This window comes from Pseudorasbora parva, chromosome 2 (genome assembly GCF_024679245.1).
Source record: "Pseudorasbora parva isolate DD20220531a chromosome 2, ASM2467924v1, whole genome shotgun sequence".
In the NCBI taxonomy this organism is placed as follows: domain Eukaryota; kingdom Metazoa; phylum Chordata; class Actinopteri; order Cypriniformes; family Gobionidae; genus Pseudorasbora; species Pseudorasbora parva.
Genome location: NC_090173.1, coordinates 5,000,282 through 5,025,433, shown reverse-complemented (window position 1 = coordinate 5,025,433; position 25,152 = coordinate 5,000,282). Strand labels below are relative to the sequence as shown.

The following is a 25,152-nucleotide window of genomic DNA, read 5'->3' as shown; positions in this document are numbered from 1 at the left end:
CCCTCCATGTGGCTCTTACCCACTTAGAACAGAAGGACACTTATGTAAGAATGCTGTTCATCAACTTCAACAGCTTATCAATAAAGTAAAATGCCTGGGCCTCAACTCATCCCTCTGTAATTATATATTGGACTTCTTAACTGGAAGACCTCAGTCAGTCCGTGTCGGCCCCAACTCTGTGTGCTCAGCCCACTGCTCTTCAGGCTGCTGACTCATGAATGCACTGCCAAGTTCATCTCCAACCACATCATAAAGTTTGCTGATGGCACAATGGTAGTAGGTCTTATCAGCACCAACGAGGAAACACACTACAGAAAGGAAGTGGCACAGCTGGTGTAATTGCAATAACAACTTTTCCCATAATTACCCTTTTTCCACCAGAATGAACCGGTGCTAGTTCAGAACCAGTGCTAGTGGGAGTGGGAGTTGGTTCGACTTACGAGCCTTTAAGAACCGGTTGTCTTTCCACTGGCTAGAGAGCCAGCACAGAGCCAGGACTGACGTCACTGTATACATCTCATCTTTCTCGCTAACATTAGCGAGGCAGCAGGAAACACAAACACTGAAACACACCAGGCTTGTTCAAGATGCATCAGTGCTACTCAGACTCAAAAGCATAAGGAGTCGCATGGTCTCGCTGTACTTTGATGTCTTACAGTGATCAGTCTGCACAGAGCTGATGCATCTCGAACAAGCCTTACATCAACAATGGCGAACGCTGCGTTACTATTGATGCTCATGGCTTTACGATCCTACATCGGCATCAAAACCCAGCGAATCCAATGCATTCGTGCAGCTCGCTGTGATTTGTATAGACGGAGATTACAATCAAGCAGCTGTTAGCTCGATTAGCTGCCATTTAAAAAATTCAAAAAATGCAGTCAATTATTTTGTTCCTTGATTTTCGTTGGTATTCTGTGAAACATGATGGTAGAATACACCTTCGACTCACTACCACAGCTCTTTACAACACACAGAACCATGGCCAATCACACAGTAAATCCACTAGCTGATTTACTGTCTGCAACTCTGCATTATCTGCAACTGCACAAACTTAGTGCCGGTCGCATTGGAAGTTACCTATCTGAGGACTACTTTCAGGCGCTGCGTAATATCAATGCGAAGCTGAACCCTTGGCATGGCAGCAAAGTTACGTGATTACGCCGGAATGAGAGTATAGTTCCTAGCCATATCAGTCTAGAAAATCACAACATTTCATTTTCTGTCGATCTTAGTACACAAAGTAACTACAGAAGAGTCCAGTTTTAATTCGGAAAAATATTAAAAGTCTTTGGAGAATTTTGAGTGTGATGCTAATGGTCTAATCCGATTTAATGATGTATGCTAAGCTATGCTAAAATTGCTACCACCAGACCCAGAGATCGGCTGAATGGATTCAAAAACCGTAAACTAAACTAAACTATTTTCAAAAAAAGTGGAGTATTCCTTTAATCTTACGGACCTGTTGCTATGACAGCAAGTCCAGGATAAGCATTGAAGAACCAAACAATCCGAGATCAAGCCAAATCATCAACAATAAAATCCAGCTAAATGAGTTAGTGATGTACGAGAAACGGACCCTTGGGCTGTTTCCCAAAAGCAACGCCGGTCTAATTTGATTATTGAACAATTGCAACAAATATGATCAGCTCTGGCTTACGATGCTTTTGGGAAACATAGCCCAGGTCCGTTTTTTCTTGTCATTCATGAATGAGTCAACTAGTGACTGGCTTCTGTTTTACTGGTCTTAATAATAAAACGTCTTGAATCTGTTCTATTTTACATAATACATAATCTATATGTTGTGTGCAGGGCAGAACCGATCTGACGTATCTCAGAGCAGCAGATCTTCACCGTCCGTTGATGTGAGTATATCTTTTTTGTCTTTTCTGAACAAACTTTGCATTTTGACACAAAGGTTTGTTTCTTGTTTTCAGGAGGATAGATGTTATTTTAACCGCACCTAAAGAGAAGATCCTTGGTCGAAGCTCTTGAGGAAGTAATAATACCGGACTGAGTGAAGGCTCATTTGTTCCTTAGTCACTGTTACATCATGGAATGTTTTAGGGAGAGTGGGAAACAGCAACAAGATCCTGAATCTTCTGTACATGGTAATGGTAATGGTAAAAAATGCTCATCTAAACGCAAAAACATAGAGAGTACAGGTGCAGAAAAAGGAAGACAGGAATCAACTTTTGATAAAAAGAGATGGGAAAAGAGTAGATTCAAAGAAATCTGAAACCATCTACATAAAGATCCCACTCTCACAACTGTTTCATAATGAAATAAGTGAAGATGCTGATCCAATAAACTCAAACCTCAACTCAAAAACATATAAATTAATAGATGGATGTCCTTCAGATCCTGATATTGTGAGAAAAAAACACACTTATGTTGTGGCATATGACAATGAAACCAACAATGCTAAATGGGTGTATGAGATATTGAACAAGAGTACTTTAGTTAACAATAATCCAAAAAAAATGAAATTTAGCTTATTCAAGATGAATGAAGGCTATGAGCGAGGTCATCTTGCTGCGGCTGCCAATCACCCATGGTGTCAGGAAGCCTACAACAGCACTTTTGTATTCAGCAACTTTTCACCACAGCTTAAAACATTAAACAGTAGATACTGGAAAGCCCTGGAGGAATATTGTTAAAATAAAATAAAACATGACCAAAACAATGTGATCCGTAATGTCCATGTGTACACTGGACCTATAATACCACAAAAGGATGAGGAGAGTGTGAACACTGGACCTGTACTAAAAGAGGATGGTGGAGCTTCAGGGGATGAGAACACTGATCTGAAGCAGATGCTGGAGAAGAGCAAGGCTGCTCTGAAACAGATACAGGAGATTAGTGAGGGTGCTCTGAAAAAGAAGAAGAAGGAGAATACTCTGGAACACTTGCTGAAAAAGGAGGGGGGTAGTCTGGAACAGATACAGGAGATTAGTGAGGGTGCTCTGAAACAGATACAGGAGATTAGTGAGGGTGCTCTGAAAAAGAAGAAGAAGGAGAATACTCTGGAACACTTGCTGAAAAAGGAGGGGGGTAGTCTGGAACAGATACAGGAGATTAGTGAGGGTGCTCTGAAACAGATACTGGAGATTAGTGAGGGTGCTCTGAAACAGATACTGGAGATTAGTGAGGGTGCTCTGAAACAGATACTGGAGATTAGTGAGGGTGCTCTGAAACAGATACAGGAGATTAGTGAGGGTGCTCTGAAACAGATACTGGAGATTAGTGAGGGTGCTCTGAAACAGATACTGGAGATTAGTGAGGGTGCTCTGAAACAGATACTGGAGATTAGTGAGGGTGCTCTGAAACAGATACAGAAGATTAGTGAGGGTGCTCTGAAACAGATACTGGAGATTAGTGAGGGTGCTCTGAAACAGATACTGGAGATTAGTGAGGGTGCTCTGAAACAGATACAGGAGATTAGTGAGGGTGCTCTGAAACAGATACTGGAGATTAGTAAGGGTGCTCTGAAAAAGAAGAAGAAGGGGGAGAATACTCTGGAACACTTGCTGAAAAAGAGGGGGGGTAGTCTGGAACATATACTGGAGATTGATGAGAGTAGTCTGAAACAGATGCTGGAGAAGAAGGGGAGTACTCTGAAAGAGACCCTAAAGATGCCCAGGTCTATACTGGAACAGGTGCTAAAGATGAGCGAGACTTCTGTGGAAGAGGTGCAGAAGATGAGCGAGACTACTGTGGAAGAGGTGCAGAAGATGAGCGAGACTACTGTGGAAGAGGTGCAGAAGATGAGCGAGACTACTGTGGAAGAGGTGCTAAAGATGAGCGAGACTACTGTGGAAGAGGTGCAGAAGATGAGCGAGACTACTGTGGAAGAGGTGCAGAAGATGAGCGAGACTACTGTGGAAGAGGTGCTAAAGATGAGCGAGACTTCTGTGGAAGAGGTGCAGAAGATGAGCGAGACTACTGTGGAAGAGGTGCAGAAGATGAGCGAGACTACTGTGGAAGAGGTGCTAAAGATGAGCGAGACTACTGTGGAAGAGGTGCAGAAGATGAGCGAGACTACTGTGGAAGAGGTGCAGAAGATGAGCGAGACTACTGTGGAAGAGGTGCAGAAGATGAGCGAGACTACTGTGGAAGAGGTGCAGAAGATGAGCGAGACTACTGTGGAAGAGGTGCAGAAGATGAGCGAGACTACTGTGGAAGAGGTGCAGAAGATGAGCGAGACTACTGTGGAAGAGGTGCAGAAGATGAGAGAGACTACTGTGGAAGAGGTGCAGAAGATGAGCGAGACTACTGTGGAAGAGGTGCTAAAGATGAGCGAGACTTCTGTGGAAGAGGTGCAGAAGATGAGCGAGACTACTGTGGAAGAGGTGCAGAAGATGAGCGAGACTACTGTGGAAGAGGTGCAGAAGATGACCGAGACTACTGTGGAAGAGGTGCAGAAGATGAGCGAGACTACTGTGGAAGAGGTGCAGAAGATGAGCGAGACTACTGTGGAAGAGGTGCAGAAGATGACCGAGACTACTGTGGAAGAGGTGCAGAAGATGAGCGAGACTACTGTGGAAGAGGTGCAGAAGATGACCGAGACTACTGTGGAAGAGGTGCAGAAGATGAGCGAGACAACTGTGGAAGAGGTGCAGAAGATGAGCGAGACTACTGTGGAAGAGGTGCAGAAGATGAGCGAGATTACTGTGGAAAAGGTGCTGGAGTTGAGAGGGGCTGCTCTGATAAAGATGCTGGAGAAGATATGTAATACCATTGAGAAAAAAGTGCCGACTGACTTCTTTAAGGTGATAATTGTTGAGAACGTTGATGGGACAGTAGAAGAGCCAGAATGTTATCTGATTCCCAATGATGAAGAAATGTTAGAAGACAATCACAATCAGGAGGTACAGACTAGGGAAAAACTAACCGCCACTGAATTTGTAAAACAAACCTATAAGAAGTCAATTGAACAGATTGAGCATCGCTCTGGGCTGATGTTCACAGACGAAACATTCAAAGGGGGAGAGGAGGACAGTATAAGGACAGTGACATGGACAGGAGAAGATGGATTTGGACAGACACGTACAGCTAAGATAGAAGTCAGAATAAACAAACCACACACTTCACAATAGTGATGCCTTTATCTGACACCATGGGGTCATACAATATTTACTGTACATGTGCTGTACATTACATTACCCCATGACACTGACACACACAGATGAGTTTGATCTTCTCTTATGAGTGTGTGTGTGTGTGTGTGTGTGTTTGAGCTCTCAGTGGTTATTAATCTCAGACTTACAGATGCACAGACCATTAAAAACATTTCTCATGATCTTATCATGGCTTATCAATGCTTGAGTTTTAGATTTGTAGACAAACATATAATTATGCTTATGTTCATAGTTGTGCAGTTCTGCACATTATAGCCAAAGTGTGACTTTGACGAATCTTTGTGTTTTATTTCACATATTTCCCGTAATTGAGATTGTGTTGAGTCCTTCTGATGATTGGTCTATTACTCTAAAGGTTGTAAAGACATATTAATACGAGTTTAATGTTTTAATATTCGCTCATATATTAGTTCTCTTCATCTGCACTGATTCTGTAATGGTGAGACGGAGACACACTTTCTTCTTCGGTGACAAACAGACGAATGACAAATCTCATGTGTGTTTTACATTATATATTACATAGGCCTATCTTTCTCTTATCGTTTTACTGTATATTTCTTTTGTTTGATAATGCTTTGGCTATACCGTACGTAAACACAATCATGTCAATAAATACTGTCCTCTGGATTTATCTAATCTGAACTGAAAATGCCTTGGTCTTTTTCACCAGTATAGCTTGAACTGGATCTAAACAGGGTTTTTTGACACAGGATACAGTGATTTAAATATACACTTTCATACAAAAAAACTGCTATAATATAAATCGCACATCACATTAAAAATTACAATAATTGTATTCAGAATTTAATAATAATAATCAAAACATAAACAGGATTTGGTTGCAAAATGAGCCTCTGTACTATAGGCACTAAACAGAACTGTAGATACTATATCACTTATATTATAAACATATAAACTTTCAACTAAAATAAAAAAGTATAACATTAGCAGAATGATCAGGTCATTATTGACACGGGTGTGAGACTCACCTGCAGCTGCGCGACGGCCCGCAGGAAACTCAGTCTGTTCTGCAGCAGCGATGAAGACGAGGAGAGCGATGAAGACGACAGCACCTGCTGCAGGACCGACACCTGCGTCCACGCGCACGACAGCTGAGACACACACACAGAGAGAGAGTCAGACGATCAGTCACACTCAGCAGAAACACACACTGCTGCCGTCTGAGCCATCCTGACCTTAGTGAACCACAGGAAGTCCTGCGTGATGGAGGAGGAGCAGCACTGGACCTCCACCAGAGGGAGCCGCTCGTCACACGACACCAACACACAGTCCTTCTGATAGAAGACACACGCCAGGTACACGCCTCTACACACACACACACACACACACACACACACACACACACACACACACACACACACACACACACACACACGACAGTAAAACACTGACAGAACTTGGGGAGTAAAAAGTATTAAAAATATAATGAATAACCATAAAATAATAAATAATGTTAAGCTTTGACATGAAATTAAAAAAAACTATTAAATGTAATATTAAAATTTATATTAAAACAATTAATGTATGGACAGTCCTAGTTTCTGTAAATGAAAAAAAAAGTGACTATAAAATAATTAAAATTAAATGTTTCATAAGATGAAGGTTTTCCCTCTATTTTTAAATAATAATATATAAAAATAAATTTAAAAAAATGTATCTTTTATACAAACGCGATTCCAAAAAAGTTGGGACACTGTAAAAATTGTGAATAAAAATGATGCGGAAGTTTCAAATTTCAATATTTTATTCAGAAAACAACACAGATGACATATCAAAGTGTTTAAACTGAGAAAAAGTATCATTTTAAGGGGAAAATAAGTTGATTTTAAATTTCATGGCATCAACACAGCACAAAAGTTGTGCCAAGGCCATGTTTCCCCCTGCGTGTCAACACATCTGAAATGTTTTTATGTCGAAATTGTCTTGACATGTTTCAGAGTGTCATCCCCTCTTCTTTTTATATCAGTCTGCAAACGTCTGGAGACTGAGGAGACGAGCTGCTCAAGTTTAGGAATAGGAATGTTGTCCCATTCTTGTCTAACACAGGCTTCTAGTTGCTCAACTGTCTTAGGTCTTCTTTATCGCATCTTCCTCTTTATGATGAGACAAATGTTTTCTAATGGTGAAAGATCTGGACTGCAGGCTGGTCATTTCAGTGCCGGATCCTTCTTCTACACAGCCATGATGTTGTAATTGATGCAGTATGTGGTCTGGCATTGTCATGTTGGAAACTGCAACTCCTTGGTCTGGATGGAGCATATGTTCTTCTAGAACTTGGATACACCTTTCAGCATTGATGGCCTTTCCAGATGTGTAAGCTGCCCGTGCCACACACACTCATGAACCCCAGACCATCAGAGATCAGCTTCTGAACTGAGGGCTGAGAACAGCTTGGGTTGTCCTTGTCCTCTTCAGTCCGGATGACATGGCGTCCCAGTTTTCCCAAAAGAACTTCACATTTTTATTCATCTGACCCCAGAACAGTTTTCCACTTTGCCACAGTCCATTTTAAATGAGCTTTGGCCCAGAGGAAACGCCTGCGCTTCTGGATCATGTTTAGATACGGCTTCTTCTTTGACCTGTAGAGTTTTAGCCGGCGACGGTGAATGTTACGGTGGATTGTGTTCACCAATGTTTTCTGGAAGTATTCCTGAGCCCATGTTGTGATCTCCATTACAGTATCATTCCTGTATGTGATGCAGTGCCGTCTAAGGGTTGAAGATCACGGCCATCCAGTTTGGTTTTCCCTTTGTTGACTCTTCCACACAGAGATTGTTCCAGATTCTCTGAATCTCTGGATGATATTATGCTCTGTAAATGATGATAACTTCAAACTCTTTGCAGTTTTTCTCTGATAAACTCCTGTCTGAAATTGCTCCACTATTTTTCGCCGTAGAATTAGTGATCCTCTGCCCATCTTGACTTCTGAGAGACACTACCACTCTGAGAGGCTATTTTATACCCAATCATGTTGCCATTTGAGCTAATAAGTTCAAATTCTGTCCTCCAGCTGTTCCTTATATGTACCTTTTGTCGCTCTCATGAAATCCAAAATGAGCCAATATTTGGCATATTATACATTTCAAAATGTCTCAATTTCAACATTTGATATGTTATCTATATTCTTTTGTGAATCAAATCTAAGTTTATGAAATTTGTAAATTATTGCATTCCTTTTTTATTCACAATTTGTGCAGTGTCCCAACTTTTTTGGAATCGGGTTTGTACATTTAAAATATTTTCTTTAAATATTGGGGGTGGGGGGGGGGGTATTGTAAGTGCTACAAATAACAAAAACAAAAACATGAATAAAAAATATCATGATATATTAACATAATTAAATTATATATATGTATATATAACAGAATTAAATAAGATTTAATTTATTTTGTTGTGTTTTTAACTACAATTTAAAATAATAATAATAATAATAATAATAATAATAATAATAATAATAATAATAATAATTAAAGGTTTTATACACTGAATGTTGTGTAGGATTCCCACTCTTTTAAACAAAAATATATATATATATATATATATTAAAAAATATATACAAATATATATATTGCAAATGTCTTAAGACAATATGAAAAAAATACTATTGAATTATTTTATAAACATTTTAAATTTAAATAGTTTAATAAGACATATTGACATAAAAATATAGATTAATTTTTTTTTGTAACTAAAAGTAAAATGTACTCAAAAACTTATTTTTAAATATTTTTAGAACTTATCATAACTAGTCAAATGTCTTTTCATGATAAAAATAGCAGTGTTTTACAGATTTGATTCATTACTTTTTTTTAAAGTCTAGAAATCAGACTTTTAAAACGAGGCTTCCTCATTTATCATGCTTTTCATAATCCTCGTTAATGACACAAAATGAATGAGTGATAATGTTATAATGTGAAATGTTTTGAAGACATGACCGCCCCCTGGTGGAGAAGTGCTGCCGTGGTGATCTCTGGTGTGTCTCACCTCTGTAACAGACGGACGAACCTGCTGGAGTGGAAGAGCTGCTTCAGGCCACGAGACACGGACGCTTTCTTCACAGAGCTGCTGTTATCTGAGACACACACACAGGTGTTTATCAGTGATGACAGGTGTTTCTTCACTGCATTGTGTGTGTGTGTGTGTGTGTGTGTGTGTGTGTGTGTGTGTGTGTGTACCGGTGTTGAGCGCAGGCTCTCTGATCTGCTGTGAGATCCTCCTGATGGCCGCCGCCTGATTCCTACGCCTCACCGTCACACCGCAGCACTCGCTCCAGCCTGCAGGGACACACACTTTACCAGTCAAACACTCACTAAGCACACTCCAGAGATCCGTTCATTTATATTGAAGATGTATATGGAAAACTGCAGCTCTTGTGGGCTGTTCCCGGTCTGCAGTGGTCAGTATCTATCAAAAGTGCTCCAAGGAAGGACCAGTGGAGAACCGGCCACAGGGTCATGGGCGGCCAAGGCTCATTGATGACCGTGGGGAGCGAAGGCTGGCCCGTGTCAGAATATTAGCTCATTGGTCATAATGTTATGCCTGATCGGTGCATCATGTTTTACATTTATTTCAACTTTAGTAAAGAAACGGAGTGAGAATGTTTATTTGATTGAGGTGATGATTCTGTTGCAGGTGTTGTGTGTGCAGTTCTTCATACTCACTGGAGGGGGCGACACTCGGCGGGCTGCTGCTCACACACACACCCCAGCCTTTGATGTTATACGCACTGACCCGCACGAAATACTGCACACCCTACACACACACACACAGAGCCCAGTCACAAACATCCACATGTGTGTGTGTCATATAGCCATTAAAAAGTGTGTGTGTCTTACAGTCTGCAGTCCCGTGATGCTGAACTCTGTGTTCCTGCAGTCAGTGATGAATCCAGAGCCACACAGAGGGTAAAAACCAGCGGAAGAGCTCCATTCAACTACACACACACACACACACACACACACACACACACACACACACACACACGGACGGGTCAGTGATGACATCATCAGAGTACAGTCTGCTATTGATGATGCGGTGTCTCACCTCTGTATCTGGTAATGAGGCCGTGTGTCTGACCGCAGGGCTCACACACTCGCACACACACACAGCTGTCGCCTGTCACCAGCAGGGAGGCGCTAGCGGGCGGTCCGGGTGGAGCTGAGGGAGACAGACGGGTGTGAGTGTGTGTGTGTGTGTGTGTGAGTGTGAGGTGGACAGTAACTAAGTACATTTAGTTGAGTACTGTACTTAAGTACACTTTTTGAGTATCTGTACTGTGTGTGTGTGTGTGTGTGTGTTCATACCCGTCGTGTGGAAGCTCTCTCTCATGCGATGGTAAAGTTCACTGCGGCGCGTCCAGAGCTCGACGTTCTTCTGCGCTTCTGGGTGTGACTGAAGCTCCGCCTTCACTCTGAGCTGAAGCTCCGCCCTCCACTCTTCCAGCTTCCGCTCGGCCAATGACACCAGCTCATCCAGCTTCAGCGACCAATCAGAGGCCGAGCACACTGTGGAGGGTGAGAGGCATTTATACTTCATCAACCCACTGAAGTGTGAAATCTGCTTTATTATTAAAGCTGCACTGTGTAGTTTGTTGGTGTAGTTTGATGACGCCAAGTTTGAGCTCAGAATTTTGGGATGTGGTCTTCACCTCACAGCCGGTGGGAAAGAATCGGGATACGACTCGGGCAGAAATGTAGATGGATGTGATTATTAACGTTACTGTAGTTATGAAGCAGAGCAGGAGCGAGTGTTTAGGAGCTGAGCGAGAGCGATGGTTACACAAACAGAGGGACTTTTATTATGCCACAGTCACCGGTAAGGCAGCTCTGTTGATCATATTAGACACTAGGGGTGTCCACGAATATTCTATCTGTAATTAACATTCGAAAGCTAAAAATACTATTCGAATTTTACTGCGTTGATTTGCTGGCTGTAAATGCAGTGGATCTATGAGAAATCCCTCTAAATCTCGCAGTTAATGCTAAATTAATTACTAAATCCACTGCGTGGCGCTGTGGAGCGGGTAAATAAGTTGAGTGTATTTGATCACAATGTCGTCGTCTGCCTCGCGATGTGTTTGGAATTACTTAGATGACAATTGAAAATGATCTTACAAAATGGAGTTACTTTTGATAAAATCAGTTAATGAAACTGGGTTATCATAATATCTACTCCAGAACAACGACAATCACATGACATCCAAACACCAGCCGAAGGAGGAAAAAGCATCACTGCGTTCACGAGTGCGGGTAAGCACATCTGCACCCCGACTCCCCGAGTGAGGGCGAGATATATTATGATAGCATTAGCAACAATGTTCTCGAGACAACTGCTTCCTTTAAGTTTCGTCGAGGGTTTAAGAACAGAAAACACAATTAAAGTGCTTCACTTAAACTTCACTTAACCGTTATCTTTGTCTTCGCAACGTCTGTCATGGGCACGTTATCTCACCCGATAATAATATCATCATCCAATATTATCGTTTCTCTCAACATGAAAATGAGAAACAATACAAACAGGACAACGACAACCATAACTTATACCGACTCGTGTGTGTGTGTGTGTGTGTGTGTACGTTCTGCACACTAATTCTGTTTTACACATACTGTTTAATGTTTTAAAACCATATATAATGTAAGCGTGTTGTGTACATTGCCTAATCATAAGCTTGTTCAGAAATGGTGACGACATGTTGATAAAAAAAAACGTCTCTCTCATTTTCTCAAAATACCTAATTTAAATTAACGAATATTCGATTTTTATGAACCCAAATATTCGAATACAATATTTTGGGAAAATGCCCATCTTTATTAGACACATCTGAGTGTGTTGATGATGTGACATTACTCACACTGCTGAGAGTAAAGTGTTTCTGCAGATTAAAACTGTAACCGATGGTAAGGCAGATATGATGTCATCAACAGGCCACGCCCTCACACGTCCCGGCTCATTGGTTAAAATAGCAATTTTCTCACAATTTACAAATAGTTGGAAACATTTGGGATATTGTAAGAACTCAACTGAACAAAATATATAACACTGGCCTGGTAGTTTTTGGATATTTTACTGCAAAAATACTACATAGTGCACCTTTAACTAAATTATGTTTATGTTTTCCTTTTAGTTTGTCAGGATCCTGTTCAAATGGTTTAAATTTAATAATTAAAACTATAAAAATGTAATAACATTAACTTTTTACTAGGGGTGACCCCTAATAGTCGAAGATTCGGTGCATTGATATGCAGGACCGGGTTCGACCACTGATCTCATGGTCGAATCTTTGCGGGTGTTATGAAACGAGGATCATACCATTTCGGCAATATGGGGGTGCTCAATATTAGTGTTATAAAAACGTGTCGCGACGCTGAGAGATCGCCCCTTTAAGGACGCGCCGTGCCTTTAAAATTCGAACACATTTACACACCTACAGTGGCATTCAACGCCTGTCCGCGGCGATTAAATGTATATTTCCCTTAAATCGTGAATGCACTGATTTCACCCTGTGCTACAAGATACACTCATGGTGCAGTGATTCAAAATTGAGCTTGCGCGCGGCACGTAATGTTCACGTCTGCCTGGTGTGAGATCCCTGAGACACGCCGCTGAGCTTCAGTCCGGTGTGCGACCCCCTTTAGGCACAATCGGCTTAAGAACGTGCATATAAACGCACTCAACGTGTTCTTTTCCAATCTAGGCAGGTATTTTTTTAGGTTTATTTATCAAAATGTTCTTTTATATATTTGTGTGATGTTCTGTGTTTCGATCGCGGCTTTTAAATGTTATGAGAGAACAGTTAATTTTACGAATAGTGTAGCCTAGTTTTGATCCCTTTATTAAAAGTGGTGGCTGTGTGCGGTGTGTAAAGTAAAATAAAAATAGTCTTAGCCTCCTGCTGACTAGTGTCCTGCCCTTCCCAACCCGTTTATAGCGTTTATTTTTTTCCGGTCTATGGTTTACACACACACAGATGATTCGACTATCGGTCGACCATAGAGAGATTCAAAATTTCTGATTTGAATGTGTAAATCCTTAGTCGGGGACAGCCCTACTTTTTAACAATAATAACTTGTGTGTGTGTGTGTGATGAATTGTGTAGCGTGACTGAAGTGTGTGTGTGATGAGTTGTGTAGCGTGACTGAAGTGTTTGTGTGACTCACAGGTGGGGTTGTGTTTGGCTCCGGCCTTCACCAGCACCTTCAGCAGTGATGCATTATGGGTAAGAGCGGCCACATCTAAAGGCACGAGGCCAAGCTCGCTGATGGCATTCACCTGTCTGTCTTTCTGACCTTCACCTGTCTCTCTCTCTCGGGATAACAGATGCTGCACGGCCAGGGTATCTTCACTCTCCAGAGCATCCCACAGACACGAGTACTGAACACACACACACACACACACACACACACACACACACACACACACACACACACACACACACACACACACACACAGAGATGTAAACAGCAAAATATTCACTCTATATACACTCACCTAAAGGATTATTAGGAACACCTGTTCAATTTCTCATTAATGCAATTATCTAATCATCCAATCACATGGCAGTTGCTTCAATGCATTTAGGGGTGTGGTCCTGGTCAAGACAATCTCCTGAACTCCAAACTGAAGATCAGAATGGGAAAGAAAGGTGATTTAAGCCGTTTTGAGCGTGGCATGGTTGTTGGTGCCAGACGGGCCGGCCTGAGTATTTCACAATCTGCTCAGTTACTGAGATTTACACACACAACCATTTCTAGGGTTTACAAAGAATGGTGTGAAAAGGGAAAAACATCCAGTATGCGGCAGTCCTGTGGGCGAAAATGCCTTGTTGATGCTCGAGGTCAGAGGAGAATGGGCCGACTGATTCAAGCTGATAGAAGAGCAACTTTGACTGAAATAACGACTCGTTACAACCGAGGTATGCAGCAAAGCATTTGTGAAGCCACAACACGCACAACCTTGAGGCGGATGGGCTACGACAGCAGAAGACCCCACCGGGTACCACTCATCTCCACTACAAATAGGAAAAAGAGGCTGCAATTTGCACAAGCTCACCAAAATTGGACAATTGAAGACTGGAAAAATGTTGCCTGGTCCGATGAGTCTCGATTTCTGTTGAGACATTCAGATGGTAGAGTCAGAATTTGGCGTAAACAGGATGAGAACATGGATCCATCATGCCTTGTTCCCACTGTGCAGGCTGGTGGTGGTGGTGTAATGGTGTGGGGGATATTTTCTTGGCACACTTTAGGCCCCTTAGTGCCAATTGGGCATCGTTTAAATGTCACGGCCTACCTGAGCATTGTTTCTGACCATGTCCATCCCTTTATGACCACCATGTACCCATCCTCTGATGGCTACTTCCAGCAGGATAATGCACCATGTCACAAAGCTTGAATCATTTCAAATTGGTTTCTTGAACATGACAATGATTTGACTGTACTAAAATGGCCGCCACAGTCACCAGATCTCAACCCAATAGAGCATCTTTGGGATGTGGTGGAACGGGAGCTTCGTGCCCTGGATGTGCATCCCACAAATCTCCATCAACTGCAAGATGCTCTCCTATCAATATGGGCCAACATTTCTAAAGAATGCTTTCAGCACCTTGTTGAATCAATGCCACGTAGAATTAAGGCAGTTCTGAAGGTGAAAGGGGTCAAACACAGTATTAGTATGGGGTTCCTAATAATCCTTTAACATCCTCCTTTCTGCCATCACCTGCCTCTTCCATCGTGTCATGAGGCATGAAGACGGTGTCCATGTGGAATACCGACTCAACGGAAGCCTCTTCAACATCCGTCGACTCCAGGCCCGCACAAAGACAAAGTCCTGGCAAATCTGTGAGCTTCAGTATGCTGATGACTGTGCCGTCATAGCCCACAGCCCGGACTCTATGCAGCACGCCCTCAACACAATATCCAGTTTGTACCAGTCTTTTGGCCTACAGGTTAACCTTCAAAAAACTGAGGTCATGTCTCATCTCACCAACTCTGTCCCCACACCCCCCAGCTTTCATATAAACGGTGTTCCACTTAAAACAGTGGACCACTTCATCTATTTTGGCTTCACTTTGTCCTCAAGCTGCTCCCTTGATAAAGAAATACACACTCGGATAAATAAAGCTTCATCATCTTTTGGACGCCTATGCAGCAGGGTTTTTGAAAACCATAACCTGAAGGTCAGTACCAAGGTGGCTGTGTATAATGTGGTGTGTCTCTACACTTTATGCTTTATGGGGCAGAGTCATGGACCCCTTACCGCCAGCACATCCCCAACCTAGAGGCCTTCCATATCCACTGCCTACAGAAGATCCTCAACTTGTCCTGGGAAGACCGATTTCCCCCACACAGCCATCCTTAGAAATACTGGCTCAATCTGCAGGGAAGCAGCTGTGGCCAAAAAACATCTGCGTTGGATAGGGCACACTATACACCGCCTACCTCGCCAAGTCCTCTACAGTCAACTACTGGGCTCAAAGCACTCTGCTGGAGGACAAAAGCGGCGCTTAAAGGACTACACCAGGGACATTCTGAAGCGAGCAAACATTCCCCTCACGCAGCTCGAATCCCAGACATTTGACAGATCACCCTGGCAGGTCACCTGTGCCACTGCAGTCTTTCAAATACACCAAACAAACCAAGACAGACGATCCGAGAGACGCATCAAGAGACACCAGCGGGCGGCTGGTACCCCCCTGGTGTCTGGTTTCCCTTGTTCCATCTGCGAAAGAGTGTGTGGCTCAAGGATTGGACTCAACGCCCACAAGAAGTGGCACCAGCGGCAAAGTCGCTGAAACCCTCCCCTTCACACCCTACCCCCTCCCCCCATCCCTGGAGCAAGTGTCATCATCGAACATACGATGGACAGCTAAGAGTGTGTGTGTTTGTGTATTCTTTAGGTGAGTCTAAGTGTGTGTTGTGTGTATGTGTGTGTGTGCAGTTGTTACATCAGTTGGTCCTTTGCTCAGCCTCCCTCTCCAATCAGAATGCTCCGCCTCGCTGTGGGAAGCTCCGCCCCTCAGTTTGACGGACAGACTCCTGTAGATGCGTTTAGGTGAGACGGGGCCGAGGGAACGCCTCCTCTGGGGCGGAGCCATCACGACTCATCCAATCAGTGCATCACTGCACACACAATTCATACACATTAATGGTACGAAAAACATGAGTTTGCCATAATTATGAGATGAAAAATCAAAATTATGACTTGTACTGTAAAAAAAAATTCAGTTAGTATTTCATAATTTCATATTTCAAGGTCAGACTTTTAACTTTTTGTCATAATTATGCCATTTCATGTCAAAATGAATACTTTACGTCATAATTAAAAGTTTTAAGGTCAGACTTTAAACTTTTTGTCAAAATTATTACTTTACGTCATAACTTCACATTTTAAGTTCAGACTTTTAACTTTTTATCATAATTAAGAAATTATATGTCAAAATTATTACTACGTCATAATTTCAAATTTTAAGGTCAGACTTAATTTTTTTATCAAAATTATTACTTAACGTCATAATTTCAAGTTTTAAGGTCAGATTTTTTGTCAAAATTATTACTTTATGTCAAAATTTCTAATTTAAAGGTCAGACGTTTAACTTTTTCTCATTACTATGCCATGTCATGTCAACATTATTAGTTTACATCATAATTTCGACTAAAGTCTGATTTCAACTTTTTGTCATAATTATAATTTTACATCATCATGTCGATTTTTATGTCTTTTATGACTCATAAGTTTGACTTCATATGGCTTCCTTACAGAAATAGCATGTGTAGTATGAGATCAGCTCAAGAGGTCCAATTGCATTACATCAAAACTCCTTCATCATCATCATCTTCATCATAATCTTCAGTCTCTAGTTCTTCACATCATCACAGAGACTGATTCACTTTCTCACATATGGCTCAATGTTTATCTGATCATTTCTGCAGAGCTCACGATGACTCTCATCTTCCCCTTTTACTCACACTCTTCCTGCTTTATAAATATACTGTATTTATTGATGACAAACATTCAGATCAAACTAGTGTGTGAGTGAAGATCATCCTCATCAGAACGAGATAAAACTGCTTTGTGACACACTTTTTGTGTTAAATATGAATCGCGTAATAAAACGAAACTATTATATTTTATATTGGCAGAATAAAAAGGTTTTTTATGAGACGGTCATATCAACAAAGTCCGTAGCTATCCGTTATACAAAACCAGATCCGTTATATAGATGAGAACAATGGAAAATATGACTATACACATTTGTTAATTCGGCAGATGATACAGATGTTTCATTTATGAATGATAAAGACAGATAAACGAGTTTACCGTTAGAAACAAACGAGCGCAGATGAATCCGTCAGTCTCCTCCAAAGCTTCACAGATATTCGTGATACTAAACTTTAAATCGCCATGGTGAAGTTCATTAAACGCTCTCAATTCCCGTCATTAAGACAAACTCAACACCATCAGAGAGCCAGTGCGCGTGCGCAAACACGGGTGTGTGTTTATGTAAATGAGGATGTACCATGGACAAACTACAACACACTCTCTGTACAAATGAGGACATATAATTACAGTTACTATGACCGAAAACTGACCCATAAGTTTATTCATAGTTTATAGATTTCCCAGCTTCGCATGACCGACCCTAACCGCTGAAATGAGGTTGTCAGTTGGTTATTCGACATTGATGAAACAACATTTATGTTGCAGTAAAAAGGTTAACAAAAACAACATTGAAAAAAAAATGTTTAATAATAAATTAATGTAAAAAGTTAAAGGCACAATATGTAATTTTTGATTTTGCAGAGCTTTTAATATCAGCTGCAGACGAGCGCTTCTGCTTATTCTGCTTGCGTGTGTGTGTGTGTGTGTATGTGTGGTAACGCAGCGCTATATTATCATATCAAACACATTTGAATGTGTTAAAGTGATGTTATTTGAGACAAGACAAGACCGAGAATACTGTCTAACACTTGATGACTGCTCTGTCAAGCCCTTGTCGTCAGTGAGGAACCTGGGTGTGCTCTTTGATACCAATCTTTCATTTGAAAGCCACGTTTCTAGCGTCTGTAAAACCGCATTCTATCATCTTAAAAATATATCTAAATTACGGCACATGCTTTCAATGCAAAATGCTGAACAGTTAGTACATGCGTTCATGAGCTCAAGGCTAGATTATTGTAATGCTCTACTGGGTGGTTGCCCTGCTCGCTTAATAAACAAACTCCAGCTAGTCCAAAATGCAGCAGCTAGAGTTCTTACTAGAACCAGGAAGTATGATCATATTAGTCCAGTTCTGTCAACACTGCACTGGCTCCCTATTAAACATCGCATACATTTTAAAATCTTGCTTATTACTTACAAAGCACTAAATAGTTTAGCTCCCTGGTACTTAAGCGAGCTCTTAACGCATTATACTCCATCACGTCTATTGCGGTCTCAAAACTCTGGCCAGTTGATAATACCTAGAATATCTAAATCAACTGCAGGCGGTCGATCATTTTCCTATTTAGCTCCTAAACTGTGGAAAAGTCTTCCTAGCATTGTTCGGGAAGCAGACACACTCTGTCAGTTTAAATCTAGACTAAAAACACATCTCTTTACTATGGCATACACACAGAACATTTTTAACTTTCATTATTCAATTCAATTGACTGATTGTTAGGCTGCATTAACTAGGTCAGCCGGAACCGGGAACACTTCCCATAACACCTGATGTACTCGTTACATCATAAAAAGAGTGACATCTACGCTAATGTTAGTCTCTCTGTTTATCCTGAGGTTTATCCCGGATCTGGGCCCTGTCCGGATCGGATGGTGGACCTGCCTGGACATGACCAACGCATCCTGGAGTGTCTGCTGAGCCGTGTCAAATGGTGTCTCCTCTGAATTTGCCTCACTGGCACGACATGCTCAAAACCCGTCTTCGGCGCAATAATTCCGATCTTTCATGTATTCATACTCTTGTGTAATCGACGCACCATCCTAAATAAATCTGTCTCTTCCGTGATACCCTGAAATTCTGAATATTCCAATCTAATATGATTTCTGACCTGTAAGGTTGCCAGAATAATAATCTTACACGGTGTGTTAATAGGCCAGAGGAGAACTGGCACCCCGACTGAGTCTGGTTTCTCCCAAGGTTTATTTTTCTCCATCATGCCCTGATGGAGTTTTGGTTCCTTGCCACTGTCGCCTTTGGCTTGGCTTGCTCAGTTGGGGACACTAAAATTATGATCTAAGTTATTCAATTTATTGTACAAATAAAATGTATGAATTAGGTCTTATTTAATTCTATAAACTATAATACTGATCTGCCAACATTGTCGCTATATGATAAATGAAAATAAGCTGATAACATCACTGTTTTCTCCAGTACGACTGTACAGCCAAATCTAATTTTGTCGCAATATTATCCTGTTTGACACTGTGAAGCTGCTTTGACACAATCGTGATTGTAAAAGCACTATATAAATAAAGTTGATATATAAATATATTATATTAATATATGTTATATAAATAAATGAGATCATCAGGGCGGGCTCTCTGGTTCTCCGGGAAAAAATGCCGTTTGGGGGGTAAAATGTGTGTTATTTTGGCAAGATTGCCTGCTAACATTGGCAGTCCTGGGTCTATATATCATATAATTGAGGTCACTTCAACCCGCGGACATGGAAAACAACACGTGGAAAAAAAACGCAGACTTGGCAACACAGCACAGTTGAGTTCTGTTGACATTTGACAACTAACGTAATGCGTCGCTTCGTTGCTCTGATTGGTTGTCGGTCTGTCCAATCGAGGTCTTTCCTGGTTGGGTTGAAACACGCCCCATAATCACAGGCCAATGGAGCATCAGACTCATATTCTGACTAGAGCTGAGGATGACCACGTCAGGCTAGCGTCATTGATTTGAGAGCTTCATTTTCTATAAAAGCTTTTCTTTGACTAACAACAAAGTTTTCAGCTCTGAAACTTATAGGATAATCTTATATTACCATGAGCTTTTATATATCAAAGGCTAAAGGAAAAGTTGTTTTCTTAATTCATCCTCCCTTTAAACCTTGATCCATGATGTTGGGTCACCTGTAAATCAACACTGAAATATCAACTTTGTGGAAATAAACTGCAGCGTCTTTTCTCTACAAATACCCTTCTATGGTCTGTTGACTGTGGACTATCGCAGCGACCTCAAATAGCCGCTAAAGGCAGTAGCCCAATATAGACGTCTAACCACAGCCCAATAATAGACTACTCATCTAGTGCAGGGGTTTTCAAACTTTTGGGAATTTTCCCAGTGGCCATTTTCTATCAGACTAGATTCCGCGATTACGTTCATAGGGCTCTAAAATAATTTCTCAGACCCCCTGGTTATGGGTAGTGGAGAACCACTGATCTACTGCACAAACAGCTCAAAGAGATGAACACAAACACCTTCTACTTACTGTTGACTTTGCTTACACGAGTAGTTCATTTAGTAAAAAACACCAATTTCAAGTTTATTTTAGCTAGAAGTGGGTTACTCATAGCTTATATCAGGTCTATGGTTAAAGGGTTAGTTCACCCAAAAATGAAATAGAAGTCATTAATGACTTGCCCTAATGTCGTTCCTCACCCGTAAGACCTCCGTTCATCTTCACACACAGTTTAAGATATTTTATATTTAGTCCGAGAGCGTATGCAAGTGTATGCACACTATACTGTCCATGTCCAGAAAGGGAATAAAAACATCATCACAGTAGTCCATATGAGACATCAGTGGGTTAATTAGAGTCTCTTGAAGCATCAGAAATACATTTGGGTCCAAAAATAACAAAAACTACGACTTTATTCAGCATTGGCTTCTCTTCTGTGTTCCTCAAAAAAAGATTCAAACGGTTCATGAATCAATGAATCGATCAATGATTCGGATCGCGTGTCAAGCAGCTGAACTCATATTTTAACAGTCCTTTAGCACTCAGTGTTTGTGAGTATTTACTGCTGTTTCCATGACGGTAGGCCGATTGTGTGAAATGTTCACTGTGGTTTCTGCAGACACAATTCGTCTCGTCTTCATCTTCCACCAAACAGGTCAGAGATGACAATAAACCCACACACATACAAACCCACAGAGATTTCAATACACCAACACACACACACACACACACACTTCTCTTCTTCAATGCTTCCGACTGGAGCCAAATGGAGATTTGTGAACATTACACTTGTTAACAATTAAAAGACCACTGGAAGCAATAGGGAATGGAACAACCGTCTCATGCGCCGGACACATATATATATAAAACACCACACACAGCTCTGGTGTTGAGAAATGACTCGGTGAAACGCCAACAGGAAGTGGTTTAACTCTTGAGCAGAGCTGGTGGTGACACGCATTTAAACTGTGGTTGCCATGGAGATAAAACAGCCATAATTGAACCACGCAAAAAATTTCACACAAGTGCTTAAAGTCAGCTATATTTATACATCCCTGCATACAGTACGAGTGTCTTCACAGCCAAACAAATCACCAAACTCAGTTTCAGTGATCAATATGAGCATTCGAATGCATTTCATGATATATTACTAAAATATCCCGAGCAAATTCAGTTTATTACGTTTTTTTGCAAATATACATCATTAATATTTTATAAATAAACAAATATTTACAATCTCCAAAGCGTGTTCATGGATGATGGAGTCGATTCCTCTCCGTTGTATTCCAGTCTTTTTTTATTCTTGTGTTGACCGCAGCGATAAGGATGTAGAAAGTATCCTTCTCATAAGCTTTATTTGTATTCAAATATTTGTCCCTAAAATGGCCAATAGCTCAGCAGTTAATGGATGTGCATTTATTGCATGGATAAAACATGTCTAAAATGCATGTGCACAGTTTCAGTTAAAGCTTCTTTATTTCATTCATTCTGCCTTATTTACACAGTTAAACGGTTGATTCTCATGATGAACATGACCAGAATAAAAATAAAATAAAGACACATGTTGGACAGAGTAGCCTATTTCTGGGCCAAATACACTCCTTCAGGATTCAAACACATTTAGGAAAGGTTTTTTTTCAGAGTATGGCCCTGTATGATGTCATAAATCCCGTCCTTCGGATGAGACGTTAAACCGAGGTCCCGACTCTCTGTGGTCGTTAAAAATCCCAATTTTTTGGGCTAAATTTGCCCATTGACCTCTGTCCATCATGGCTTCCTAATCATCCCCCTATCCTGATTGGCTTCATCACTGTCTCCTCTCCACCAATCAGCTGGTGTGTGGTGAGCGTTCTGGCGCAAAATGGCTGCTGTCACATGATCAGGTGGTGCTGTCACATGATCAGGTGGCGGCCTTCTCACTGGCCTTCCTAAAAAGACCATTAGACAGCTGCAGCTCATACAGAACGCTGCTGCCAGGATTCTGAGCAGAACCAGAAAATATGACCATATCACACCAGTCCTCAGGTCTTTACACTGGCTTCCAGTTACATTTAGGATCGATTTTAAAGTACTATTACTTGTGTATAAATCACTCAATGAGCTAGGACCTCAATACATCGCAGATATGCTGATTAAATACAAACCCAACAGATCACTCAGATCAGCAGGATCAAGTCAGTTAGAAATACCAAGAGTTCACTCAAAGCAAGGAGAGTCTGCTTTTAGCTATTATACCAACCGTAGCTGGAACCAGCTTCCTGAACAGATCAGATGTGCTCCAACAGTAGCCACATTCAAATCCAGACTCAAAACACATCTGTTCAGCTGTGCATTTACTGAATGAGCTCTGAGCACTGTATGTCCGACTGATTGCACCCTATCTTATCTCTTTATTCTTTTTATAATTGTTTTGGTTTACCTTTGTTCTTATCTTTGGTTATTGTTATTTTATATGTTCATTTGAGTTAAATATGATGAGTGAAAACTGGGTTTGATGGAAATAGTAAGTTTGACAATAAGGTTTGAGTATGTGTAAATCTGTGGAGGGTATGATGAGTGAAAATGGGTTTAACAAGAAGGTTTCTGAGTAAAAATCAGGGAATAGTGATTGAAATGGATGTTATGAACGTGTTTGAGAAAGAAATGAATGAGAGGTGTTCTAATTAAGATGGTACATGTATGTAGGCTGTAAACTGAAGAATGTTTATTTTTATATCAGATCATTATTGTGGATCTGACCATTTTATTTTATTTTATCTTATTTTTTTATTTTTTTTATTTATTTATTTATTTATTTTATTTATTATTATTATTATTATTATTATTATTTTAATTACTATATCTTTACGACTGTTTTAACTATGCTTGTTTTTAATTCTTTATTCGTCCATATGGTATTCTTTTTTTTCTCATGCATTTGTTACCACTATTTTAATTAATTTCTATGTAAAGCACTTTGAATTGCCATTGGGTATGAAATGTGCTATACAAATAAACTTGCCTTGCCTTGCCTGTACATTGGTGGTGGTTGAGGAGATTCCCCCTTCAATGTAAAGCACTTTGAGTGTCTAGAAAAGCGCTATATAAATCGAACAAATTATTATTATTATTGTAATAAAGGCTGCAATTCCTTATATGGGCACTTGGAAACCACAGGCGATGACTGAAAGTGTATCAAAAGTGTGTGTTTTGTTGGCAATCAGCACATAAGAGCATATAATGTGAACAACACCAACATAGAGGGAATCGAGAGTTATCCAGGGATCCGGGGCGTAGCTAAGGGGGGGAAGTTCGGACAATTCTAAGGGCCCATGAACTTTTGGGGCCCCCAGAGATCGGTTTTATTAATAGTAACAGTACCAGTAGTAATGAAATATAAATTGTAAATGTATAATCTACCAGAGTAACAAATAAAACAAAATGATGCCTTATTTCTGCATTTCTGGCAAAAAATCTCTCCCCCCTTTACTGCATGGTCCCGTCCTGGTCTGGGTAGCCAATCACCGAGTGAGATCAGATGGTAAATTAGAGATGTCTTCGCTCTCGTCTGGTCATCAAAACCGAGGCTACAGCGATAGTCTATTCAATAGGTTACGTTTTTCACAACTGAAAATAAAAAGAATGTAATTTTGGCTTTTGTAAATGTGACTCATATAATGCATTTAAAGCCAAATCATCTATACATTTTTTTTTTTAAAACACACAACTTTCGGCAGAGTTTATGTTCACAGCTGCTGAACGCGAATTCCAGTCACAAAATAATAAAGCCCTGCATATATGCCCGAGTCCACCGGGCCCTGACTTTTTTTACGCCCCTAGGGCCGGGCTTCGGGCCTTTTTTTTTAGGCTTCTCCTTCATTTTATATTTATTTTATTAATTAAAAGGAACAATGAGATGTGCTGCGCTGGTGGAAACAACACGAGACCATAATAGCTAACGCACAGTGTTCAGAGCATAGGGTCAGAGTCCGCAGCAGCAGCAGCAGCAGCGCGCGTTTCTTCAGCAGCTGCTAGAGTTATGACCTTTTTACAACTGGTTCCTTCATTCGTTTTCTCAGACCAGGTATTTATCTGATTGCGAAATGACCAGTAGTAGTCCCGAGATTCTTTCGAGACGTAGCCTATTTAATTCCGATCACTAAACAAACCAATTCAGAAGGATGAAAGCATTTTAGATGAAACCGGACAAATGTAAATGTAGCCTATCTGGTTGTTTAAACCACATGTGTAAATTTTACTCCTGGCAAACGGTTAAAAAATAAACGTGAGAGCGTGTGATGGGCTATATTTTGTAGTGAGATACTATAGATGTGAAGGTGCTGCAACACGTATAGCCACCAATGAGTAAAGCAAGCCAACGCAAATGGCTGTAAATGAAACTTAAAATAAGTCTTAGATGCTCAAAAACACAATCATCTTCAATAAAAATGAATGAGACTAAATGATCTTACCAGTGCTTAGGTCTCGCTCTCATATTGTGGTCTTTGAATTTGAAATGAGCTGCTGAATAAAATACATCTAATCTTATGCTTTCGTTGCTGTAAACTCTGTTAAATGAGCATTGTAATAAAAATGACTATGAGTTT

General features: G+C 40.7%; 1 protein-coding gene across 3 annotated transcripts in view; it reads right to left on the bottom strand.

Moving 5' to 3' along the window:
- LOC137049854 (ankyrin repeat and fibronectin type-III domain-containing protein 1) overlaps window positions 1-17,617 on the bottom strand; it is a 34,510-nt gene extending 16,893 nt beyond the window's left edge. For 2 of the 3 annotated variants that reach the window (XM_067428584.1, XM_067428593.1), the window contains exons 1-11: window positions 17,478-17,617; window positions 16,105-16,279; window positions 13,319-13,532; window positions 10,466-10,666; window positions 10,206-10,319; window positions 9,998-10,095; window positions 9,824-9,914; window positions 9,338-9,436; window positions 9,147-9,234; window positions 6,338-6,467; window positions 6,131-6,253 (exon numbers count right to left, since the gene is read on the bottom strand). In XM_067428584.1, coding sequence (XP_067284685.1) covers window positions 6,131-6,253; window positions 6,338-6,467; window positions 9,147-9,234; window positions 9,338-9,436; window positions 9,824-9,914; window positions 9,998-10,095; window positions 10,206-10,319; window positions 10,466-10,666; window positions 13,319-13,532; window positions 16,105-16,254 — 1,308 coding nt within the window. In that variant the 5' untranslated portion in view covers window positions 16,255-16,279; window positions 17,478-17,617. The remainder of the gene's footprint in view (window positions 1-6,130; window positions 6,254-6,337; window positions 6,468-9,146; window positions 9,235-9,337; window positions 9,437-9,823; window positions 9,915-9,997; window positions 10,096-10,205; window positions 10,320-10,465; window positions 10,667-13,318; window positions 13,533-16,104; window positions 16,280-17,477) is intronic. The other variant, XM_067428601.1, reaches the window with a different exon arrangement.
- Window positions 17,618-25,152: the final 7,535 nt, after the last annotated feature.